This window comes from Geotrypetes seraphini, chromosome 5 (assembly GCF_902459505.1).
Source record: "Geotrypetes seraphini chromosome 5, aGeoSer1.1, whole genome shotgun sequence".
NCBI classification, from domain to species: domain Eukaryota; kingdom Metazoa; phylum Chordata; class Amphibia; order Gymnophiona; family Dermophiidae; genus Geotrypetes; species Geotrypetes seraphini.
In genome coordinates, this window is record NC_047088.1 from 108,358,289 (window position 1) to 108,383,942 (window position 25,654).

Genomic DNA, 25,654 nt, shown 5'->3' on the forward strand with positions numbered 1-25,654 from the left:
CCACACAGGAATTGCTACCGAGGCTTTGTAAAAGGGGCCCCTAGGAAGATAAAGTGACTCATTCAGAAATCACACACAGTTTAGCTTGATTACTTACGCCAGCAATTGAAGGATCCTTTGATCATACTGAGCCCGGAAATATTCTGACAGATTTGTATCCATGTTGTTATTAATGGTTGAGAACTCTTGCTTGCCTGAGTTAATTACAAAACAGAAAGAGCAGGTCAATACTAGCTCAGTTCTGCTATTGCTTAGCAAGTCCTTGAATCAAGAATCAGAAGATGCTGATTTGTTTCTAAGCAACCAAACATGGTTCTGAGAACCTATGGAGTCATAAAGGTGAATTGACTAAGTGTTGAAATTGCCAATATGCATAAATAAATACTGTAGATAAAGCCTGTGTACCGTATTTGTATAAAAGTACCCTTCTCCTCCTCCCAGAGAGAATTGCCAATCGACAGCAGTTATAAAAGCATCAATAGTAGATAATAAATCACAGTTAGTCACAAACTATCAGATAAAAATCACTGTGGCCTTCTGTGTTTGACAGGGATATAAGCAGCTGTGTGCTGCCTCAATGTGAAGTGTTCACTAGAAAATGATACGGGGACAAATTTGTTCCCATCCCCTCAGGAGCTCAATTTCCCCATCCCGTCCCCACGAGTTTTGCTGCTGTCCCTGCCCCATTCCTGTAAGCTCTGCCTTAACCACACAAGCCTCAGACACTTATGCAGATGAGAATGGAGCTTGCAGGAATGGGGCAAAGACAGGAAAAGAACTCGCTGTAATGGGATGGGAAAATGAGTTCCCGTGGGGATGGGGAAAAATTTGTCCCCATGTCTTTCTCTAGTGTTCATACACTCAATGCACTGGAAATATTAAGGGTCAGCCCTGACAGTCAGTTTTTTTGTCTAATGGCGTAGCGAGGATTGGAGATGCCAGGGGCGGTGACACCCCCCGTGCCCTCCTCTCTGCCCCCTGCTCCTTCTCCACACCAAACTCACACTCTCCCTTCCCCTGTACCTCTTTAAATCTTTGCCAATGTGAGCAGCTTTTCTGGCCTGCTGCTCACGCCGGCCTGGCTCCATTTTGAAATCACTTCCTGGTTGCGAGGCTGGTGTGAGCAGCAGCCCAGAGAAGCTGCTCACCCTGGTGAAGATTTAAAGAGGAGTGGGGGAAGGGAGAGCATGAGCATTATGGTGGTGGTGGGGGGGAGGAGGAGATATGCTGGCATCCCCACCAAGAGGGTACCCAGGGCAGTCTGCCCCCTCTTTACTGTTTATGTCCTTCTGCTCTTTCTCCTTAAAGAACTTAAGAGGGAGGAGGGAATTATGCTCCTCCCATCATTCCCTGAGGCAGGTATCACATATGTTTACAAAGGCTAATCACCAGGAACCTCATATATACAGGGACCTAGTTCATTCTACACATTGCACATATATACAGCATAGGCTGTCCCATGTAATGGAGCCAGAACACTCCCTGCTTGGTATTGAAGATACCACAAATAACCTTTTACCAATTACCAAGTATTTTAAGTACGCAAGTCCATATATGCTGAATCTTTGTCACTAGACAAGCTTCCAGTTGATTCAGACTCATTGTCGCTCTTATGACCACTTCTCACAGGAGCTGAAATGAGAGACAAACACAAAAAAGAGAGAGAGAAAAAGAAGAAATGTCTCTGAATCTCTGGTATGGACAATGGTCCACACAGTTCATATCTCTTCATAAGGTATCATAGATAACTGTTTTAGTGACATATCTGATGTAGCAGTCCATTGTCTTCTGCAGGAGTCTGGTGTCAAAATTCCCATGTAGTGTCAAGTTGTCTTGTCTTCCAAGTCTGCAATTCTGGCAGAAATCTGGTGATAGGTGTTTGGTCTCTTAGTTTAGTTTATTTGGACTTTATATGCTGCCATTCAATAAATCAGAGCAGTTTACAATTTAAAAACAATATACAAAAGAAAGAAAAAGAATTACATAAAATCTATAAATTCAGAGCGAGAAAAGAGAATACAGTCTCTACTAGAGTAATCACTAGTGCCAACTCACAAGATCTGTGGAAATGGGAAATCTTGAACAAAAAGATGAGGTTTGAGAAGAGTTTGAAAAACAGGGAGAGTTTGAGCTGGACAAATGTCAATAGGAAGAGCATTCCAAAGTGCAGGGACTGTGCATAAGAAAGCAGAGTGATGAGTTGATTCAAGATGGGAACAATAAAGAAGGAGCAAAGAGAGACAGGAAGCCAAGTCTGATCATAAAGAATGGGAAGGAGTATAGGGAAAGCCAAAAGATTTGAAGAGTTCCCTGAGAGCACAACATTATAAACAAGATTAAGTGTTTTAAAGCGTATGTAAAAAAGTATCGGAATCAAGTGGTGATGTGCAAGCAGTGGTGAGATATGATTGGATTTATGGGCATGCGAAAGTAACTGGATAGCAAAGTTCAGAACCATCTGGAGACACTTCAGCTGAACTTTTGGAAGACCAGCAAAGATGATATTACAGTAGTCTAACGTGACGAGACTAGTGAGCAGAGAAGAGTACCACAGGATGCATCTTCAATAGTATCAGAGAGAGCATTTAAGATGAAGGGTCTGAAAACATGATCTAATAGTGGCAGAAATGTGCGCAGATAAAGATAATTCAGAATCTAAAGTTACGCCAAGATACTTCAGGGAACTAACTGAAGGGTGGTATTCTGAATGGAAGGTGAAACAAACAAGTGGCCTGTTATCAAAAGTGCAACAGATTTGGTAGCATTAAGTACCAATCAGTTAGCGGAAAACCATGAACCAATTTTGTTTAAGCAGAACTGATCTAGTTTAGAGGGCTTCTGAGGAAAATTGAGAGAATGTCATCTGCGTGTATGTAGAACTGTATGCACATAGATTGGATAAGAGATGCTAATGGACTGAGAAATATATTAAACAGAATAGGGGATAGGAGGGAACCTTTGGGAACACCACAGGACAGAAGAAAGGAATCAGAGTGGGATTGTGGGAGAAATACCAAAAAGATGCGATCCAAAAGGAAAGAAGTAAACCAAGCCAGTACTTTTACCAGCTGATTGATGGCATGAAGATGCAATATATATAAGGGATGCTATGGCTCTTCTAAGCATTGTCCAGCTTGAGAAATAAGAAAATCAATGAGCTCCCAGATTACTTTCAGAAGCAATGCTAATTGCAAGAGCAGTTATTTCTGGACAGACGTCTGAGTCAAGGTCAGGTTCTGTAAGCTCAAAAGAGTTCTCTGAGTTTGTGGATATGTCATCAGATTTTACAAGAAATCCTGGTCATGTCAACTATGTTGCTTCTATTAACTAAGATTCAGACACAGTTCATGTAGCATAGACTGCTGGATTCAGTCAGTAGGCATATAACGCCATTATTCTAGTCATGTTGACTTCCATATATGCTTAGCTTTGTTATGTTTATTAAAATATTTATATACCGTATATACAACCATAAAGGATCAAAGCGGTTTACAATATAACTCAATTCAAATTATGAAAAGAACTCCATTTAAATAGAAAAAATCTTCTGATATGGTTATAAATGTAGCACAGGACAACTTGACTGTTGGTGTAAGTTGACTGCATCTATTTCCATGTCCATTACACCTGTTAACATCTCTACTATCTCTGTTGACAGTAATGCTCCACACAATTCTAAGCGTGGGCTGGTGTGGTTGGGCTGTGGTATCAACTTATTGTAACCAAAGGTTAAAAAAGCCCCGGTACAGATACTTAAAAAGTGCATTGCCACTTTAATTTCTTAGAAAGTTTGCAATAGCCTGCACTGCACATGCGCGAGTGCCTTCCCACCCAAAGTAGGTGCGCGGTCCCTCAGTTCAGATAAGCCAGCTAAGAAGCCAACCAGAAGAGGTGGGTGGGTTGTGAGAATATCTGTCTGCTGTCCCTGGATAACACCTGTTATGGTAAGTAATTGTGCTTTATCCCAGGACAAGTAGGCAGCATATTTTTATACATGGGTGACCTCCAAGCTAACCAGAATGGGATGGTAGGAGTGTTGGCCTTTAAGAAAATAAATGTTGTAATACTCACTGGCTGAACTGCCCATCCCGTCTGGAAAAATAATGTAAGGTGAAGGTATGAACCGAGGACCAGATGGCAGCTTTATAGATTTCTTCAATAGGGGTAGATTTAAGGAAAGCTACAGAAGCTGCTATAGCTCGGAACTTGTGAGCTATGACACTACTCTCCAGTTGCAGTCCAGTCTGAGCATAACAGAATGATATACAGGCAGCCAACTAGTTGGAAATCATTCTCTTGGAAATAGGACACCCCCAAATTATTAGGATCAAAAGAGACGAAGAGTTGGAGAGATGTTTGATGTGGCTTTGTCCTGTCAATGTAATAGGCCAAAGCATGCTTACAGTCCAGAGTGTGAAGTGCTGTTTCTCCTGCATGAGAATGAGGCTTAGGAAAAAAACTGGAAGAACAATTGATTGATTGAGATGAAACTCAGTAACAACTTTAGGCAGAAACTTGGAATGTGTGTACAGAACTACTTTGTCATGGTGAAAATCTTTGAATGGTGCATCTGCCACTAAGGCTTGCAGCTCACTGACTTTCCTGGACGAAGTGAGAGATTTGAGAAAAATGATTTTCCAGGTGAGAAACTTGAGATGAGCTGTGGCCACTGGTTCAAATGGAGGCTTCATTAATCTGGAAAGAACTACATTAAGGTCCCAGACTATTGGAGGAGGTTTTTAGAGGTGGTTTCACATTGAAAAGTCCCTTCATGAATCTGGAGACCAATAGATGAGCAGTGATAAGTATACCCTCGACTGGAAGGTGAAAAGCTGAAATAGCACTGAGATGGAATCTAATAGATGTAGATTTGAGTCCAGAGTCAGACAGATGAAGCAGATAATCCAACACCAGTTCAACTGACAAAGAAGTTGGATCGTAATGATGAAGAAGACACCAGGAAAAAAAAACGAGTCCACTTTTGTTGATAACATTGTTGAGTGGCTGGTTTCCTGGAGGAGTCAATAATATTGTGGACAGGCTGAGAGAGATGTAATTCAGATGGACTCAGCCCGAGAGAAACCAATCTGAAGGTGTAATGATTGCAGGTTGGGATGTAGAATAGATCCATGCTGCTGAGTAAGCAGAGTAGGAAAAAGTGGTAGAGGTATTGGCTCCCTGGTGCTGAGTTGAAGTAGAAGGGAGAACCAATGTTGCCTGAGCCACAGAGGAGTGATTAGAATCATGGTGGCTGACTCCTGTTTGAGTTTGAAAAGAGTCTTCAACATGATAGGAGTGGGAGGAAATGCATAGAGAAACATTTTCGTCCAATCCAGTAGAAACGCATCTGCTTCCAGAAAGTGAGGAGAGTATAGTCTGGGGCAGAATTGGGGCAACTTGTGATTGTGGGGAGCCACAAATAAGTCCACTTGCAGAGTGCCCCATTGTACAAAGATGGGATGGAGAGCTGCAGAGCTGAGTGAGGTTGAAGAATTCTGCTGAGGTTGTCTGCCAAGGAATTCTGCTCACCCTGAATGTAGACTGCCTTCAAGAAAATGTTGTGGACAATTGCCCAAAGCTAGATTTTCTGGGCCTCATGACATAACAGGAGAGAACCCATGCCTCCTTGCTTGTTTATGTAGTACATTGCTACTTGATTGTCCATGCAAAGGAGGAGGACTTTAGGGCTCAAGAGATGTTGAAAAGCTTTAAGTGCATAATACATCGTTCTGAACTTGAGTAAATTGATGTGAAATTTGTGCTCCTTGGTGGATCAATGACCCTGGGTTTGAAGTCTGTCCAGGTGCGCCCCCCAGGCATAAGGGGATGCGTCCATTGTTATCACCTTGTGATGAGGAGGCAAATGGAAAAGGAAACCTCTGGACAGATTGGAGGAGGTCATCTACCAGTGTAGTGACTGTTGAAGAGATGAGGTTAGAGAGATATGCTGTGATAGCCGATCTGTCACTTGAGGCCACTGAGAAGCGAGGGCTCACTGAGGAGTACGAAGATGTAGTCTTGCTAGTGGTGTCACATGAACTATGGAGGTCATGTGGCCTAGGAGAACCATCATGCATCTCACTGAGATTGTTTTGATGCAAAGAAGCTGCTGACACAAGTGAAGGACGATCTGGAGGAAGAAACGCCCTAATAACAGTGGTGTCGAGAATGGCCCCAATGAACTGCAGATTTTGAGTTGGACGATGGTTCGATTTGGGGAAATTGATTTTGAATCCCAAGGTTTAAAGAAATGAGATAGTGTGAGTTGTCGCTAGAGCAACCTCCTGAGATGAGTGGGCCTTGATAAACCAATCATCTATATAAGGAAAGACTTGAAGATGGTGGGATCATAAGGCTGCTGCTACCACAATCAGGCACTTTGTGAAGAATATGCCAGGCTGAACGGGAGTACCTTGTACTAGTAGTGACATTGATCCACTTTGAAACAGAGGTACTGATGAAGCCTGATGAATTGGTATATGAGTATAGGCTTCCTTGAGATCCAGAGAGCATAGCCAGTCGTTTTGAACCAAGAGGGGATAAAGAATGGCTAGAGAGTGCATGCAGAATTTCTCCTTGACTAGAAATTTGTTGAGGGCTCTGAGATCTAGAATTAGACGAAGTCCTCCCATCTTTTTTGGAACTAAGAAGTAGCGGGAATAAAATCTCTGAGTTTACTGTAGGAGAGGAACTTCCTCAATAGCATTGAGGAGAAACAGGGATTGAACCTCCTGAAGAAGGAGAGAGGACTGCGCAGGGTTGGAAGCAGACTCTCTTGGTGGATGATCTGGAGGGAGGGTGTTGAAGTGAAGAATATAGCCCTGGCAAATGATGTTTAACACCCAGAGATCGGAGGTGATGAGCTCCCAATGACTGATGAAATACTGAAGCTGATTTCCTATAGGTTGGGGGAGAGGTTACAGTAGTGGAACTGTGGCTATGCTCTGTAGGAACACATCAAAAAGGCTGAGCAGGTTTTGGCTGAGCAGCTGGTTGGGGTTTAGTCTGATGTGGTTGTTGCTTTTGCCTCTTTGGAGGAGGCCGAGCAGGAGCAGAAGCCTTGGCAGAAAACCTGGATTGATATGAAGGAGTAGGCTTAAATTGTTGGGAGGCAGGTGATTTCTTTTTGGGTTTGATCAAAGTGTCCCATCTGATCTTATGGGCCCAAAGCTTCTACGTAGCCGTGTCAGTAGAGTCTCTGAAGAGTTTGTCACTTAGACATGGAGCATTAGCGAGATGGTCCTGGTGGTTAACATCAAGGTCAGACACATGGAGCCAGGCCAGATGTCTCATGGCCACCGACATGGCCATTGCTATAGAGGTGAGCTCAAACATGTCGTAAGCTGAACGCACCATGTACTTCTGCAACTGCAAGATGGTAGAGACATGATGTTGAAAACCTCTGGTCTTGCAGGCAGGAATGTATTTCTTGTATGCTTAAAACTGTTTAGCCAGGTGTTTCAGATAGGAGGAAAAATAAAAATTGTAATTTCCTGCTCTGTTAGCAAGCATTGAGTTTTGATACAGACGTCTGCCAAATTTATCCATGGTACGTCCTTCTCTGCCAGGAGGGACACTAGTTGCAGATGACTTCTTGAGAGTGGACTCTACAACAAGGAATTCATGTGGCAATTGTTGTTTGACAAACCCCGGAAGAGCCACCATTTTATAAAGAGAATCAAGATTTTTAGGTGCCACCGGTATAGAAAGAGGAGTCTCAAACTTCTTATAGAAAGTCTCCCTTAAGATGCCATGTAATGGTAATTTTAACATCTCTTTGGGAGGTTGGTCATAGTCTAGAGCAATGTTCTTAAACATTTTTACACCTATGGACTGGCGGAAATAAAATAATTGTTATATGGACTGGCACCGGTCTGTGGACTGGCAGTTGAAGAACACTGTTTTAAACCTTTGATACAAAAAAACCCCCAAACCCTGCTCCATCCCTCTTGGCCTTCAAGCACCAAGTCAGAAATATGGTTCAGGTGTTTAAATCCTATTCCGCCAACTAGACAAAGAAAATTAATTACCCCCCTCCTCCCCCCAAAAAAGTAATGATGGTAGGAAGGGGGAAACCCTCCAAGAGCAAAGTTTATTCACAACGGGTGAAAGTGAACCTGTGAGAAGTGCATCACAAAATGCAGAGCCTGCTTCACAAGAAATAGTAGGGAGAGAAAAAGAAACTGGCATCCCTCTATATATCAATACAAAACAGAAGACGGAACGATGAGGCTGACATCACTTGCAAAGCCCGTGGGACCATGTAAATCCAATTACACGCGATGGGCACAAAAGAACAACGTTACAAAAACTGCAAACTCTGTACTGCACCGGGGGTGGAGCAAATCACCCCTCCCTCAGCACCAGCCATGCATCAGGTCCAACTCAAGCAACTAGGCAGATACTAACTCCAATACCTCAGTGGCACACTTTAGTTTCTCTGCCCATACCCAGCTCATCGAGCCCCCCTGATATCGGGCCCAAGGCACACGTCGGCCCTGCATGGACCGGCAGGAAATTTTTGCAGACCAGCACCGGTCCACGGACCGGTAGTTGAAGAACACTGGTCTAGAGTCTCTAAATATTCTTTACTATATTTAGAATCAGCTTCCAAAGTAATTGAGAGATCTTTCTCCATCCGACGAATACATTTTGAAAAATAAATTTTCTCCGATGTGGAAGATCTTCGTGGAGAACCTAACGCAGAAGAATCAGCCTCAGTCATGGATGGTGATGGAGGATCAAAATTTTCTAATAAATCTGAGTCTTGCAACATCGATGGGGACCAATGGTGAGCTCAGTGTGGGGGTGTTGGTATGCTTGTGTTTGCAAGACACCTTACCAGGCTTGACAGGCGTGGTAGCTCTCGATGACTGAGTAGATGAAGACTGGTGTTGAGATGACTTCTGCTTTGACACCTGTGATGGAGAACTGGAACGGCGGAATGGATCTCGATGCCGTGCCAATGGTACATCAACGGTGATGGTGGTCGGTGTCGTGATATGCTCAGACTGGACCTGCACTGGAAGAGTCAGTGTTGACACTAACAAAAGCTGTGTTGGAACTAGCATCCAGAAATGCTCACCAAGCTGTTCCTTAAGCAAGGCATCAATTTTTAGCTTAAGGATTAGCACCGGTACAGGAGGTGTAGGCTTTTTTGCCAGTACTGAGGGTACAGCAGCACAGTCCGGTGACGAGGAAGCCGATGTAGAGGCACTCACCGAAATTGGGACCGTGTGCTTACGGGACTTTTTTGAGGTCAGCATGACTTGACTCAATGCAGCTTTGACCTGTGTCCCGGAGAGGGAAGGGGAAGGCTTCTTAGCTGGCTTACCCACAGAAATGGTATACTGCGACACTGGAGTTGGCGTCGGTGGTTCCGCCGACAGTGAAGGTTTTGGCGTCATCTTGGTCGATGTCAACTCCCCTTCTATGGCGTCACCGAAAAGCTGTCACTGCTGAAGAAGACGATTTTTCAAAGTTCTTTTCTGTAATGAAGAGCAGCGCATGCAAGTTTCAGGACGGTGCTCGGGCCTGAAACAGGAGACACCAACGGTGAGGGTCAGTCACAGAAATAGCCTGAGCACAGCGACTTCACTTTTTAAACCCCGTCAACGGCTGTGACATCAACGGGACTACCACCTCAGCCAAATTGAACGCTATGATTGAGGTGGAGGAAGAGGCCCCACTGGGCCAGAACACACCAACGGCGAAAAAAGAGAGAGAAAATGACTGAAAAGTTACAAGCGCGAGAGCGGGAAGGCAGAAAAAATTAAAACGGCTGTTGAAACGTGACTTCTTAGCTCTGCAGAAACTAAGAAACTGAGGGACCGCACCCCTACATCAGGCAAGAAGGCACTCACACATGTGTGTGGTGTGGGCTATCACAAACGTTCTATGAAATTAAAGTGGCAACACACCTTTTAAGTGTCCATACCGGGGCTCCGTCGGTGATGTCACCCATGTGTGAGAATATGCTGCCTGCTTGTCCTGGGATAAAGGGTGTCAGGTCAAAAGCGCGCCGGGACAAAGGCGCGCGCAGACAATTGAGCGCATTGCGGAGGTGCGCGCCGCACAAAACTACTGTTTTTACGGCTCCGACGGGGGGGCGTGGGGGGAACCCCCCCCACTTTACTTAATAGAGATCGCGCCGCGTTGTGGGGGCGTTGTGGGGGGTGTGGGGGGTTGTAACCCCCCACATTTTACTCAAAACTTCACTTTTTCCCTGTTTTTAGGGAAAAAGTTAAGTTTACAGTAAAATGTGGATGGTTACAACCCCCCAAACCCCCCACAATGCCGGTGCGATCTCTATTAAGTAAACTGGGGGGGCTCCCCAACAAAACCCCCCGTCGGAGACCCTAAAAACTGTAATTTTCTTTGGCGCACCTCCATCTTGCACTCAGTTGTCGGCGCACGCCTTTGTCTTTCGCCGAGTTGTCTATGAACCGGGATAAAGTATTAATCTGTACCGGGGAGGAGGTTTGTAACCTCCAGATATTCAGGGTGTCACTCAGCCATGGTCATATGTGTTTGCTTTGGTTCTCATGTCAGTCACAGTTTTCCACAATCTGTGACCGTTCTGGATCTCAAGAAGTGTTAGTCAGGCTGGGAAGAGCATTGAGGGATGCCCTGGCTTGTTGGCAGTGTGAAAACCAGGTTGGGTGCATTGCTGCTCATGCGTGACGATGATGTCTCAGGCTGTGAATGTGCGAGAGGCCCAAAATTCAGTCCTGGTTTTGGGGTCCAGAGAACAAATGATTTAATTAAAACTGGTGCCAGGGGCAGGAGAAAGGCCCAAAGTGTAGCAGTATTGAGGTGCCACGATTCCACCCACGCATGTGTGATAACGAGGAGAGGGAAAAAGGCAGCAGAGGATGCTGGGAGCAGAGAGGCAGCTGGAGAAGCCCTTAAATGGCACAATTTTTCACAGATGTCCAGTAATGTCCAAGGATGCCTACTATAAAAATAAAGCTTTTAAACTCTCTACAATATTTTAATCTCTCTAAAAATATTAAAACTTATGTTTAGGAGTTCTGAGAGACTGCTGCTGTGTGTTGTGACATTAGGTAAGGTCAGTTTATATGCAAAATGCTGGAAAATGTTTGTCTCCCATTTTATTTTATTATTGATTTATAATATATCACAAGTAATACACTTGTTACAGAAATACAGAACATAAAATTTTTTCAAGAAACAAAATATTATAAAAGTAATAATCCAATTCCTTTCTTAGACCAAAATTAGACAGGGTAATCCATTAAGTTCCATGAAGAGAATAAACAGGAAAATTAAATAATTAATTACAGGAAAGCTGACTACGCTTGACAAATCCCAAAAACTTAAAATCCAGCTGATTATCTGAATTAAATTACATTACCTCCGTTAGCTTGCAATCGAGCCTCTGCAGGGCCTGCCAAATGGTCTCCAAAGTCACCGCCAGAGGAGACAGAAGCAGCGATGAACTTGCTGAGGCTCCCAAAGTTAGCTGCTCAGCAGTCTTCCTCACGGGCGCTCCTCCCTCCAGGCCCAGGTCCAGGTCCGCGACTTCCGCCCCTGGAATCCCTGCCGGGGCAACCTATGCTAACGTCGGACACGATGGTGTACTGGATATCGGAGGGGACAGTGATACTTCATACCCTAGCAGTGACACTCCATCATCAAAACCTGTATCAGGACCCTCTTCTCCCGATAACGGGGTTGCTAGCTGGCTCAAAAACTTCTTGAGGGTTTGCTGCTGTACCGGCGTGTAAGCTTTGAATTGAGAGGGAGTCGTTCTCAGAACTCCATTTCTTTTTGTATGAGGCATTCGGAGAAAAAAACCAACCGTGAAAACAATTCCGGTGTTGAAATCTGTAGAGGAATTAACCGGCTCCATGGGAGAGGTAAGAGAAGCCAGTGTTAGCTTGCAGCCATCTTGGATTCCCTTTGTCTCCCATTTTAGAGTTTGTGGTCTTAAAATGATTGGATTTTTACATGATCCATGACAGCACATATTTGAGACCTGTGTTAGGGTATTTTGAAGTAAAAACAAGTTTTTGGTATTTATTTTAATTAAAAATGTGTAATGGAATGTCCAAGAGTTTGAATGCTGATGTAAACTGAACAGTTTTTGGCTGCACTGTTCAGTAAAGGAACTTGAGAAAAACAGCTGGGGCCTCTTTTACCAAGCTGCATAGTGTGGGCCAGTGTGATAAATGCACTGAAGCTCATAGTGATTGAATAGGCTTTGGTGCATTTGCTGCGCAGTACTTGCTACCATGGCAAGATAAAAGAGGCACTTGGTGTAGAGCAACGAACACAGCAGGGGAGAGCAAAAGTATTCTGAGGTGCTGCTATGAGTATATGTGTGTGTGTATGATTTTAGAGAAAAATATTGCCCTGAGGAGGAGTGTTTGGTGCAGTATAATAAATTCTGAAGTGTCTGAAGACTGTCAGGCACATTTTCAAAAAAGACAGACAAACTGGCACTTGGACATCTTTCTAATCAAAATGTCCTGACTTTCCAGACGTCTTTCCGGATGTTTTGTCTCCAGTGTGACTAAATCTTAAGGGGTTTGTTAGAGTCGTGTTTTGGGAGGCTTAGGACTTGGATGGCCTGAAGAGATAATCAAAACTTTAACAAAACATGCAGGGCTTTTTTCAGACATTTGGAGCTAGACCTATTTTAAAACCAAATAAGGGTCAAAATGTGCCCAAACTGACCAGATGACCACTGGAGAGATTAATGCATATCTCCCTTACACCACCCAAAGATGTGAACACCCCCCCCAGTACATTCTAGCCTGTATTACGAGGGGGTGTTGTAAAATTATAATTTCAACCAACCAACTTCCTAAGTTCTGAGCATCATTTTGCCACTGTAGCTGAAAAGAGTTACAGTATTTTATTTCATTAAGTGCCAATTTGCAGAATGGGGGCTGGCCTAAGGAAATGTACTGGGAGATGGGTCTAACATTCTGGTTGGCCCAGGAGCCGTCCAGCTGGCAAACTAAACCAGGTTAGGGGGGTCCAGGTGGGGTTGGGGGGTCTGGGGAGGTGGGGGTGAACTTTTGGGGAGTGGGGGGTTGTCAGCAGGGGGGACTGGGCATCCCTCCTGCCGCTGATCATTGTGGGGGGTTTGTGGGGTGTTGGCAAGAGGGACTGGGCATCCCTCCTGCTTCTGATCATTGAAGGGGGGGTGTTTTGCGGGGTGTCAGCAGGAGGGATTGGACATTGCTCCTGCCAGGAAACAGTGCAGGAGGATTCTGGGGATCACAGAAGAGGGATTGGGCACCCCTCCTGCCGGGGAACATTGTAGGAGGATTCGGAGGATTGCGGCATTAGAAATTGAGCATATCTCCTGCTGTGATCATTGTGTGTTTGTGGGGTGTGCGTGTGTGTGTGTGGGGGGGGATGGGGGAACAGTTCCACGATTCTCCAACCAGCGCTTATGACAGATGCCGGTTAGAGAATTGTGCTTTTAGGTGAAGAACTGGTCCCTCCTCTGCTTGAAAGGTCTTGTTTTGGGCGTTTTGGATTTGGGCGATTTTTTTTTTTTCTTTTTAGATTAGGGCTTAAAGGTGGATGTAGTGGCGGTCTGGGCAATTAAACTCCTGAACGTACAGGTAGGCCATTCTCAAAAAAAACACATTTTGGATGTTTTTTTCGAGAATGGACATTTCCCTTCTTCCTACTTTGGGTGCCTAGGGCCTTAGACCAAAAGGGGACTTAGACTTTAAAAAAAAAAAAATTATGCCCCTCTAGGGTTGTCTAGAAAAGCTTAAAGTTGGAAAAACTGTGTGACTTGAAGTTTTTCCCATGAATTTGATTGTACTTGATCAGAAAATAATTTTTTAAAAAAATTTAAAGCCCATCCTGGGGTTGTTCAAAGCCACTGATTAAATTTAAAAAAAGCTCCGTTTTCTTAAAATTTTGTATTTATGCTTAATGGAGCACATTTCTTGGTATTATAGCTATAACTTTTATGCTTTCACATTCAGCAATGATATATTGATAAAAAGACATTTTATGCAAAATATCTAGCAGTATTTTATTAAATAAACCTTCAATATCTGCATTTTATTGTGTGGAAAATGACAGAAATCTAACATCCTTTGCTAATAGCTAAACACATACACTTTGGTCATCTACCAATGGCGTTCCAAACACTCAAGCATTCAAAGTCTTCTTGAAATTGGATATAGCCTGTGATGCTGTTCAACTCCTTGCAGCAAGGCTTCACGCTGCACTGGGTCTGTGGTGATGCCAGTGGCAAAGTCAGTTATCAGTTTAACACCTCAATCGGCTGTATCATTAATCACTACAGTTCTTATATTGCATTTTTTACGACAACAATGTTTTGCAGTAGGTGCATTTGGAACCCGCCAATGACATCTGTGGTTAAACCCCACTCCATTTCTATGCAGTGAAGTCCTAAAGAGCTAGCGCATGCGTTATATGATTAAAAACCAATAAGGATACAGTGCGTACGTGCGTTGATCGATGTTACAGCGAGACGTGTACGCGAATGGGGGCGTGTTTATGATTTGATCATTTGCATGGGCAAGCTTTACTGAATCGATCAGCCAGAATGACTCGGAAACGGATAGGACACGAATCAGATCGATTTGTGGACTTTAGTGAATCTAGCCCTTTGACTGTGTTGACAAACTGTTGAGCGGTATGGAAATTTGGATCTTCAGACCACGTGTTCACTGGCTTTGTCATCCATTCATTGGTAATACCAAGAGCATGAAAAAGGAAATGTGATAGCCACTCAATCAGAGCACCTCTCTATAACCTGTGTGCACCAAGTAACAGGCCTAATATCAACATCTATCTTTTTAGACATGGATATCCTTTCCCCTTCTGTGATTGGAGTTAGATGAACATATTTTGGATCTTCCCTAGTCCCTCTAAAACACTCCCAAACCATGCCCCCTTGCTACATGGACACACTGCAATGTTGGATGTCCTTTATATAACTGGGATTTGTTGTCCATGCAATATGAACATCTAAATGCCAGTTTTCAGACGTCAAAAACAAGAATAGTGCTTCTAAAATAACCACTATAATGTCTAAAATTTTGTCATAGTATCTGTAGTTTGCCACCATTCTCTGGCATCAATGGCGTACCTAGCATATGTGACACCCGGGGGCCCATCATTTTTTGACACCCCCCCATCTGTATGAAAAACATGATTTTTAGTAACAATCCACACGTCACACGAGTGTACCTAGGAAAAGGCAGCATCTTACATACTGCAGTGAGCAGTACATCAGTACACCCATTGTATAACTAAACAAGCCAGACTAGTACAGATCAATCCTATACAGTCAATCCTAACAGAAAACCAAGTCTTTTCAAACACATAGAACACAGAAAACATCTTCGCCTAATATGTAATCAAACACTAACCCTTTTACAAAACTATAGTGTGGCTTTTAGCCATGGTGGTAACAGCTCAGATGCCAATGCTAAAAAAACGCTCTACAGTTTTGTAAATGGGGAGATAGAATAAAAATACGTAGACAAAGGTTAAACTGAAGCACCAAGAAGTTGGACTCTGCAACAATGCAGCACCACAGAAACAGCGATGCATCTCCCCTAAAGCAGAATATCTTGGCTTCTCTGGTTTCTGCTTTCCTCATCTTCTTGTTACTCTCTTCCTTTCATCCACTGTCTACCCTTTCTCTGCCCCTTCTATATGGCATCTTCTCTCCTATTCTCCTTCCAGAAACTTTATGCTTCTCCCTTCCATCTCTCCCTTCACCCCCATTGGTGTGGCATCCATCTTCTTCCCTTCCCTCCTCCAATGGTCTGGTATCTCTCTCCTCTCCTTCCCTCTCCACACCCCCATGGTCTGGCATTTCACTCTCTCCTCTCCCTTCCCCCACTTCCATCAGCATCAGCCCCCTTTCTTTCCCTCCAACCCAATTCCATGCAGTATCCTTCCCCCTTATGTCTCTTTCCCCTTTCCTTACACACCAATTCCATCAGCATCTGCCCCCTTTCTCTCCCTCTACCCTGCTTCTATACCACCCTGACCCCCTTTCTCACCCTTCACCATGCTTCCATACCACCCTGACCCCATTTTTATCCTTCCACCACCCTGCTACGCTCCTTTCTCTCTCCATCCACATCAGCAAGGTCCCGCGATGACTACTTCTGCTGCCTCTGCTCCGGAAGAGGTAAGTGACATCAGAAGGGGGTGGGCCAGCAGATGCATGGAGTTGCGGCAAGGTCCTGTGATGACTGCGGCTGCCGGTCCACCCCCCTCTGACATCACTTACCTCTTCCGGAGCAGAGGCGGTAGACACAGTCACCGCGGGACCTTCCTGCACTTCAGCGCGGCTGCTGACTCTGCTCTGAAATATGCAGTGCTAAGGTGCCATTTAGAGCAGCGCTGGAGGTTCTGGACCCGGCTGTCTTTCCCCCTCCCTTGGAGCGTGCACCCGGGGCGGACCGCCCCCCCTTGGTACACCACTGCCTGGCATAATACAATCTATGAAAAACCTCTTCCTGATTTCCTCTAGTACATTCATCATGTACTCTCATCTTTGACATCCCAACTTCAAAGACAAGCCAGCTGCCTTGATTCCAGACACAAGTTTCAACCTTTCATTTAAAATGCACTATACACATTTTTTATTCTCGATTCTGAAAATAAAAATAAACAATTGTCTCTTGAACTGTTTTCAATTAGTATTTACCTTAACATTGATTGAAGTCACTAAATTAAAGTTGTAGAAGACAAAACTTTTTAAGAGTTTATTGAAAAATTCTAGCAAAAACATACCCCCCCCAAAAAAAAACAAAACCAATCCCCAACAACTAAACAAACAACCAAGAAATTCTGCAATGATGTAAAAAAAGTGGTCCATTAATGCTGGACTTTTCTGTTTGGAGAGAATTCAGCACTTTCATGGGAAGCTGAAAGCCAGTCTTTTCAAGTCTTTAATAGTTTGCAGAGGAAGGAAGAATATGGGGATCTTTATTCACTGACTTCTGGTTTATTGAGAGGCTGGTGAGAGTCTTTCTTCTGCTCTTCCTCTTCTTCTTCCATAGGATTCTGCAACTCTTGATCCTCTGTGAGTTCCATCTTGTCTTTATAAGAGCGTTTGAAGAATCCACACTGAAAACCAAAATAGAAATGAAGTATATGCTCAGATCAGATTCAACAGAAAATTTGTGTTGCATCCTCAGCTTGGGCTGCAGCCCTTAATCTAATCAAATCTAGTCTTCAGTTTATAAACCGGGTCATTTCTCGTCGGAGCTCGACTCGGTTTACAAGAAGTCAAGAGGCTAGAATATACATAAAATAAGGAGACATACAAGATAATGAAAATTAGTTTAATCTATCATAGAAGGAAATCTTGCAATGTTAACAATTAGTAGGTTCTACAGGTAAGCTAATTAAATATTGTGAGAACAGCAGAGTTTTTAAGGTTTTCCAAAATAATTGCAATTGGTCTATCATTATAATAACACCAAAAGTCCATTCCAAATCTCTACCAACTTAAAAACATAGGACTGACAAAGTTTCCCAGCTGATTTAATTCCCTTGAAAGAGGAAACGATAATTTGTACTTCTGTGTGTTCCTCAAATAGCAGGTTCTATAGGCATTCCATTGTAAGGGAATCAGAGGATCAAATATTCCATAAAGAAGTTTGAAAATAATACTTGCGCATTTAAATTGGATCCTGAAGTGAACAGGAAGCCAATGAAGCTTTCTAAGCAAAGAAGAAACATGATCAAACTTTCGCTTCCCAACGATAAGGCTGGAGGTGTTGCTTATGTTTAGGAGACTTTGACTGGTTTGGTTTCAGCTCCTTAGGCTACGAATGCTGCAAAGCTTAGACCTAGCTTCCATTACCTCTAGAGAACAGAGCTCTTACCTTGTACAGTGCTATGCCAATGAGAAGTACCAACACTAGACCTCCTGCACTGCTGCCAATGATAATGTAAAGGAAGTTCTCTGGCTCAAAGAGATCCACCTGGGTGACAGCCTGCAAATACAAAACATGAAGTCAGAAGAGGAACATAAACTACTAAAGACTGAGAGGTCACACACAATCTTGCAGCAGGAGGTTTACATATATCACATTCATTGTTAGCTTTTGCATTCTGTTGGACTGTCTTCTGATATTTTAATTCCTTGACAAATCAGTTAGTACATCTAAGTTTACTGCACAGAATGAAAGGTTTGGAGAGCAAGTGTCTATCTGTAATTATTTCCCAGGGAATTGTGCACAAAACAAATTGAGAACAACCCCCCCACCCCACCCAGCAGGGTAAAAAGGTTTGCCCCTATGCAAAACCAACAAAGGAGCAAAGGGGTAGGGATCTGATACAATGTCTTCCAGCCAATGTAAAGTTTACATTGAAAAAATACTTGATTTTATTAAACTTTATACTTCTTGGAAGACATTGTGTCAGACCCCTACTTTTTTTGCACCAAGAAATGGAAAATTATGGGAAAAAAATTGAAATTATACTTTTATTTTTTTCACACGATATTTTGGCAGTAGATGTGGATGAGAGGCATGGGCGGATGGTAGGATGGTGATAGAGAAATGGATGTGAGGGATGCCTACAGGTACATAGTTGATTCTCCACAGTTAAGCAGATGAAAATCAGGCACACTGAACAGTGATGTCATCCAGACGAACCTGTGTATGGAGCTCCCCCTTCAGTTAATCTTCAGACACACTCTCATGTCTCAGAGAAAGCACGCAAAGAACTTTAAATTTCATCATCATGTCAAAAAGAAGTAGAGCACTTCAGGTGCAAGATGTTCAGGTGATGCCAAGCCTCCAAATCAGTGGCCTGTTGGACTGAGTATTGGTAACCATGAGAACCACAAGCAACGCAAACTCTCTTCATGCCAAAAACCCCCACCTTGATATTGTCATTGGGAGTGAGTTCAGACTATAAAACTAACTTTAAAGGCATCAGCATGCCACTCCAACAACTCTGGGGAATGGCAATTGTATGAGCTTCCCTGGGATGTAATTGATTGCAATAAATTTAATCTCAGTGTTGTCCACGGGAGATAGAAAACTGCCTCTGTATCTATGGCAACAGAATCTATATCCCGCAGTTATTCCCCTCATACTGCCCAGCTGCGGTACAAAAAGAAGAACCTCTGGATTCTTCAAGAAGCACCTTGCAGATGCTCCTTGTCTAAGGGACAACATTTTTGAAGACAAGGTTAATGATGTGATGTCTCGAGGATAATTGTTCTATCATACATGAGCTGTTGTCCCCAACCATTAGGACAAGTTTCACTTTACAAGAAAACCTACCATCAACAATATTTCCTACAGATCTATCCATAGCGGCTTTACCAGCCTTACACACAAACTACAATTCAGTACCAGCTACCTCAGCCCTATGATCAAAGGTCTAGGGAGCTGAGGACTCAGTTGACCACCCAGGTTGCACCTAGTAACCTAATCCTAGTTTTTGACATTTGGGCCGGTGGAGGTTAGGATTCAGTATTTAGAAAGATTTGGTAATCTATCACTATGATTGTTGGGTGCTATAAAATAACATTTCTACAATGTCTAACCCCCAAAGAAATCATAAGGAATCTCAAAACTACTGTACCAGTATCTATCAGTATAAAATGACAAACTACATGCCCAACTTTAAAATAATGCAGTGGCAGATTCTTAGCTGAACTATTCCTTCATTTTCTTCTTTTTTCAGTAGTGAGTTGAAACTGCCCAATCAAATTTATTTTCTCTTTTTTTCTGAACTTTTGCATTTTTTTATTAAGTTGAACTCCTGGTTCACAGAGAAGAGGGTACCTTCTGTGAAGTCGTTAGGAGAGCTGACTTGAGGTTCATATAATAAAACTGGATGCTGTAGGTGATTGCTTCCTGAAACGACTTGTCAAGGAAAATACGAGAGGAAATGCAGTTCTGGGCTTAATTCTAAATGGACTACGAGGACTGGCGCAAGGTGTAGAAGTAGAAGGGACACTGGGAAGCAGTGCTCACAATATGATCCGCTTCAACCTGGACACGGGGCCAAAACATCGATCCAGAACGACAGCCACGGCACTGAAAAGAGGAGACTGAGAGGGGACATGATCGAAACATTCAAGATAATGAAGGGAATAGACTTATTAGATAAAGACAGGATGTTCGCCCTCTCAAAGGTAGAGAGAATGAGAGAGAGCACTCTCTAAAGTTAAAAGGAGATAGATTCTGCACAAACATAAGGAAGTTCTTCTTCACCCAGAGAGTGGTAGAAAATTGGAATGCTCTTCCGGAGGCTGTTATAGGGGAAAACACCCTCCAGGGATTTAATACAAAGTTAGACAAGTTCCTGCTGAACCAGAACGTATGCAGGTAAGACTCTCAGTTAGGGCACTGGTCTTTGACCTAAGGGCCGCTGCGTGAGCGGACTGCTGGGCACGATGGACCACTGTTCTGTCCCAGCAGTGGCAATTCTTATGTTCTTACTTGACATTTCAGTTTTGGAAAAGCTACAAGAGACCAAAAAGTCCTTCTTAGCTCTGCAGCAGGAAGCTCTGTTGCCAGTTTCAGATTTTCAAAACGAATTTTCTCCCTGGGTCTTTAGTTCCAGGCAAATAGAACAGCCAGTTGAAATGTAATTACCTCCAGGTCATACTGGTCATAAGAACATAAGAAGTTGCCACCGCTGAGGCAGACCAGAGGTCCATCTTGCCCAGCGGTCCGCTCCCGCGGAGGCCCATCAGGCCTAATTGCCTGAACAGTGTCCCTGTCTAATTTTGTAACTGCCTCTAAACCTCTTATTCTTAAATGTGATAATGCCATTTGACATGAGGTGATGTCAGTGTAACTTCCTGCCACTGTGATTCTTTTTGTAGAACTCTTTAACCTTAGGGATCAGGTCTTCCAGTTCAGTAGGTAGCGACATGAATCCTTTTCAGAGCTGTGGAACCAGGCATCGAGTGCACAATTTGAAGCTGCTAGGTGCCTTGGACATCTATGGAAAAACTGCCGACGTGAAGTCAAAGGGTGCAATGGTCCGGGGAGCTTGAGTAGGACTCAGGCCGAAAATGAGTTGATGTTCCTGGGCCAAAAACAGGCTGAAAGAGGCCTGAAGGCTCAAAAAACTAAAAAGTTGAAAACTCAACAAAACACAACAGAACTTGAAAGAAATAACTAACAATGACATAACTGAATTTAAAAAACAAAACAAAGGGAAGGCACAAAAATGGGAAAAGTTTTACGTGCTAAAGAGAACTTGAAAAAACACAGCTTCTCATCTTTATGGAAAACTAAGAACTGAAGAATCCATGAGCTGATGGGTGGGAAGGCACCAGAATGCACATGGTATGGGCGGTCCTTAAGTGACAGGTCACTTTTATTAATAATAATAATAATAATAATAATAACTTTATTCTTCTATACCACCACAATCTTGCGACTTCTAGGCGGTTTACAATCAAGGAAGCTGAATGTTCAGCGAGTTACAGTATGCAGATGATCAGAGGAAATACAGAGTGCAGAAATTTTAAGAAAGTAAAAATATAAATATACAGTTTGCTGAGCGAGAATATAGGTTATACAGTTTGCTAAGAAATTTCTGAGTGGACCTGTTAGGAAAAGGTAAGGCATTTCAAAAAAATACAGCGAAAAATTACAATATGATAATAACAGTTTTTATGAATCGCTGAACCGTGAAGTTTTATGCGGACTTATGAGGAGAGAGGGAATGGATAAGAGATTGGGAGGACCTTTATTGTGGAGAGAGAGAAGTGCGGGTCAGTTGTCTAGGTATTTCAGGAACAGGTATGTTTTTAGGTGCTTCCTGAATTCATCATAAGTGGTGGGTGAAAGCAATTGATCTAAGTCTTTTTTACCCCATATGGCAGCTTGGTGTGAGAGAAGGTATTCATGGTGTTTTTTTAGTTTGCAACCTCTAACTGGAGAGGAAACGAAGTTTGAATGTGTGCTTCTCTTGCATCTGTTGGTGGAAAAAGAGAAAAGGTCCGTTATGTATTTGGGGGCTAGTCCATATAGTACAGGGGTGTCCAATGTCGGTCCTCGAGGGCCGCAGTCCAGTCGGGTTTTCAGGATTTCCCTAATGAATATGCATTGAAAGCAGTGCATGCACATAGATCTCATGCATATTCATTGGGGAAATCCTGAAAACCCGACTGGACTGCGGCCCTCGAGGACCGACATTGGACACCCCTGATATACGTAGTACTTTGAAGTAGAGGCAGGCAACTTAAACTTTACGCGTGCTTCTGTTGGCAGCCAGTGCAACTGCCGGTAATAAGGTGTCACGTGGTCGAATTTCTTCAGCCCGCAGATAAGTCTGACCGCTGCATTTTGCATTATTTGAAGACGTTGCATATTCTTTTGGGAGATTGCTAAATAGGCGATGTTGCAGTAGTCAAGTTGACTTAGTACGAGGGATTGCACTAGGATTCTGAATGCTGTCCTATCGAAATATGATTTAATGGATCTAAGTTTCTCTTTGCCAGGTTCCATGGATGATGTCACTCAAATGTGAGAATATATATATGTTTGTCCTTGGAGAATCATGTAATTCCCTTGGGTATATGTAGCAATGGAGTCATTACACAAGAATCTGTTACCTGTGCTTGAGTGAAATCAATGCTGTACAAACTAATGTATTTGCTGGTGTTGAAACTAATCCAGAGTGCACTGTGAAACTTAAAACTGGATGTGGATGAATCCTGCAGAAAGAGAGAGAGACTGAGTAAGAGACACTTATTAGAATGAACTCTTTCTATATTCTTTGGTTACTGCCATAATTCAAAACCTTAATATTCAATATACAGAGGATAATTTTAAAAGACATTTCTGGTGGTACTTTACCTGTGGAAAAGGGCTTTTACAAAATTGGCTACCCAATATGCAAGTTACACTTGTGAAGAGCATTTGTATAACTGTGTTCCTGACTTTGCATGCCTCCTTTGTACAGAATACGTTTGATCACATACCGTGTGATATTTCATTGGCTAGAAATGGTTCATGGCCAACTAAATAGCACTTAGCTAGTTAAGAGCTAATATTCATAGCAAGATGAATGCTGAATATTACTGAATATTAGCACTTAGAGGCTAGCCAGGTCCATTTTGCTGAGGCTGGCATGTTTGAAGTCCAAGACTTTGAGTTTGGTATAAAAAGATTCCACTTTAGCTCTTATACCAAATGACACTGAGCAGTGATCACTGTCATCTCAAAGAGCATCCACTTGGACTTTAGATACAGTTTCTCCATTAGTATGAAATCCAACAATAACCCTTCCCTGGTGGGTTCTCTCACAATTTGTCTAACAAAGCCCCTTGTAGGGCATCCATTAACTTTTTACTTCTTTTCAGATTTGCAGACGGGATATTCCAATCTATATTGGTAGACTGAAGTCACACAGTATCATACTCCTTTTATTGATCAAGTCTCTGTATAGTTCAGGGGTGTAAAACTCAATCACATAAGGGGCTGAAATCTAAAACAGGTTAAGTTGCGGGCCAAATTTTTTATTAAGGTATTCTAACTGATTTAGCGCACGCTAAATGCGCACCTTAATAAAAGGACCCCTTAGTCTTAGTAGAAGTATAGGGTTACAACCTCTCCAAACCCACGCTGGCTCTGTGATGTAAACAAAATAAATAAAAAAGACTTTTCTTCTCTCTTTTAGGTCCTAGATCACACTTGCTGTCTAACACTAGCTCTGACAGGATACACATTTCAAATCTGACATATTGTAATCACAAAACAGAAAATAAAATCATTTTTTCTACCTTTTGTTGTTGGTCATTGTTCAAATCATGTTGGTCCCAGGCTCTGGTTGTCTTCTGATAACTCGCTTGCCAGGGTCTCCTTCCCATTAGTTGTTTTCTTTTTTCTCCATGCTAACCATCCATCTTCTATCCCTGTCCTCCCTTTCTGTTTCCCCCCCTTCTGTTTCCCTCCCCTCCACCGGAGGTCTGGCATTTTTCCTTTTCTCATCTCCATCCCCGCAGCTGCAGCGATGGACCCCACCATCCCCAGATCCACCATCTCTCCTTTTTTCAACTACCCTTTCATCCAGCATCTCTCCCTCCTTCCCCACCACCCCAGGGTCCACCATCTCTCTTTTTCTCTTCCCAACTACCTTCCTATCCAGTATCTCTATCCCCCTCCATACCATCCCTTGTGTCCAACGTATCTTCCTTTCTGTTCTTTCCCTCCCTCCATCCCATTGTCCACCATCTCTCTCCCTCTCCTCTGTTTATAAACCCATTATTTCTTCCCCTTCCCCCCTCATTCCAACATATTCATGTTTGTTTGGACCCCTCCTTCCTTCCCTTCATGTACTTCTATACCAAGGCCCACCCCCTGCCCCGAAGGCCTGCATGTTTTCCCCCTTCTTCTTCCCGGTCTCACCTTCAAGATTTGGCCCGCCGTTCCTTCCCTCCCTCCATTACAGCTTCCTGGTATCATCTTAAAAACAGACTGCAAGAGGATCGCCGGTTAGCTGTAGCAAACCTAGCAGACTGCCTCGGCCTCTGCAGCACGTTCCCTCTGCCACAGTCCTGCCCCTCCTCTGACGTATGTGATCGCAGCAGAGGGAATGTGCTGTGGAGGTCAACGGCAGCTTGCTAGGTTCGCTACAGCTGACTGGTGATCCTCTTGCAGGCTGCTTTGAAGATGAGACCGGGAAGCTGGGATGGAGAGAGGGAAGAAATGGTAGGCCAAATTTAATTACTATGTGGGCCAAATTTGGCCCACGGGCCTGAGTTTGACACCCCTGGTATAGTTCATCCGTTTCAGTCCAAGGTCTGTAGATTATACCAGTGTAGTTGAAGTGCATTCTCCTCTTTCCAACACAATCCATAGGACTTCCTCTTTTTCTAATCCCCTTTGCATTTCAGCTGTCTAATACTGAATTATGCCTAGAGAGCTATGCCTCCATGTTTCTTGTCATCTTTTTCCCCCTGATTAGGTTATAACCAGATATGGAGATATTCAATTCATGAGACTCATTGAACAATGCTTCTGTAATGGCCAAAATGTTCAAGTCCATGTGCAGCATTAGGGCTTCCAGATCAGGAATTTTATTGCCCAAACTAAATATGAGCATTTGTGCACCTAGAAGGGCATTTTCAATAGGACGTCTAAGTCTGAGTTTAGATGTTTTGAGAAAGACGTCTAGAAATCCAGAAGAGTAAATGTTCATTTTCAAAACTGTAAGATAGTTTATCGTTTTTTTAAATTTTTTTTATTTATTTATAAGTTTTCAGTTATACAATCAAGATAAACTTGTACAGAAAGAGGATTCATGACAAGAAAATTAACTATAGCACCAATACTAAATAAACTTTAATCTATTAACATAAATCTTCTCAAGTCCTTAAATCAATCCAAGATGTAATTCAAAAGCGAGTTAACTAAGATAAATATTCTTTATGAAATCATAAGCTATCAGAGAGTAAGGGCATTTATTCTATTGAGCACTCTCCTTCTCCAATCGGGACAGGGACAGGAAAGTCATCAGTTGAAGAGGTTCAAAGAAAACATACTTCTGAATTTTATAGTGAATGACACATTTACAAGGATGTCTAAGAAAAAAGGTTGCCCCCAAAGGAGACGTTTTGGCCCTTAGTATGTAGACGTTTTGGCCCTTAGTATGTCTACATTTTTTGGTCATTCTCGAA

At 43.0% G+C, this 25,654-nt stretch overlaps 1 protein-coding gene across 1 annotated transcript in view; it reads right to left on the reverse strand.

Moving 5' to 3' along the window:
* Window positions 1-16,736: 16,736 nt before the first annotated feature.
* The window catches only part of ITGAL (integrin subunit alpha L), a 164,139-nt gene continuing 155,221 nt past the window's right edge, over window positions 16,737-25,654 (reverse strand). Inside the window, exons 28-30 of the mRNA XM_033946954.1 lie at window positions 22,589-22,690; window positions 17,880-17,990; window positions 16,737-17,115 (exon numbers count right to left, since the gene is read on the reverse strand). Coding sequence (XP_033802845.1) covers window positions 16,975-17,115; window positions 17,880-17,990; window positions 22,589-22,690 — 354 coding nt within the window. The 3' untranslated portion in view covers window positions 16,737-16,974. The remainder of the gene's footprint in view (window positions 17,116-17,879; window positions 17,991-22,588; window positions 22,691-25,654) is intronic.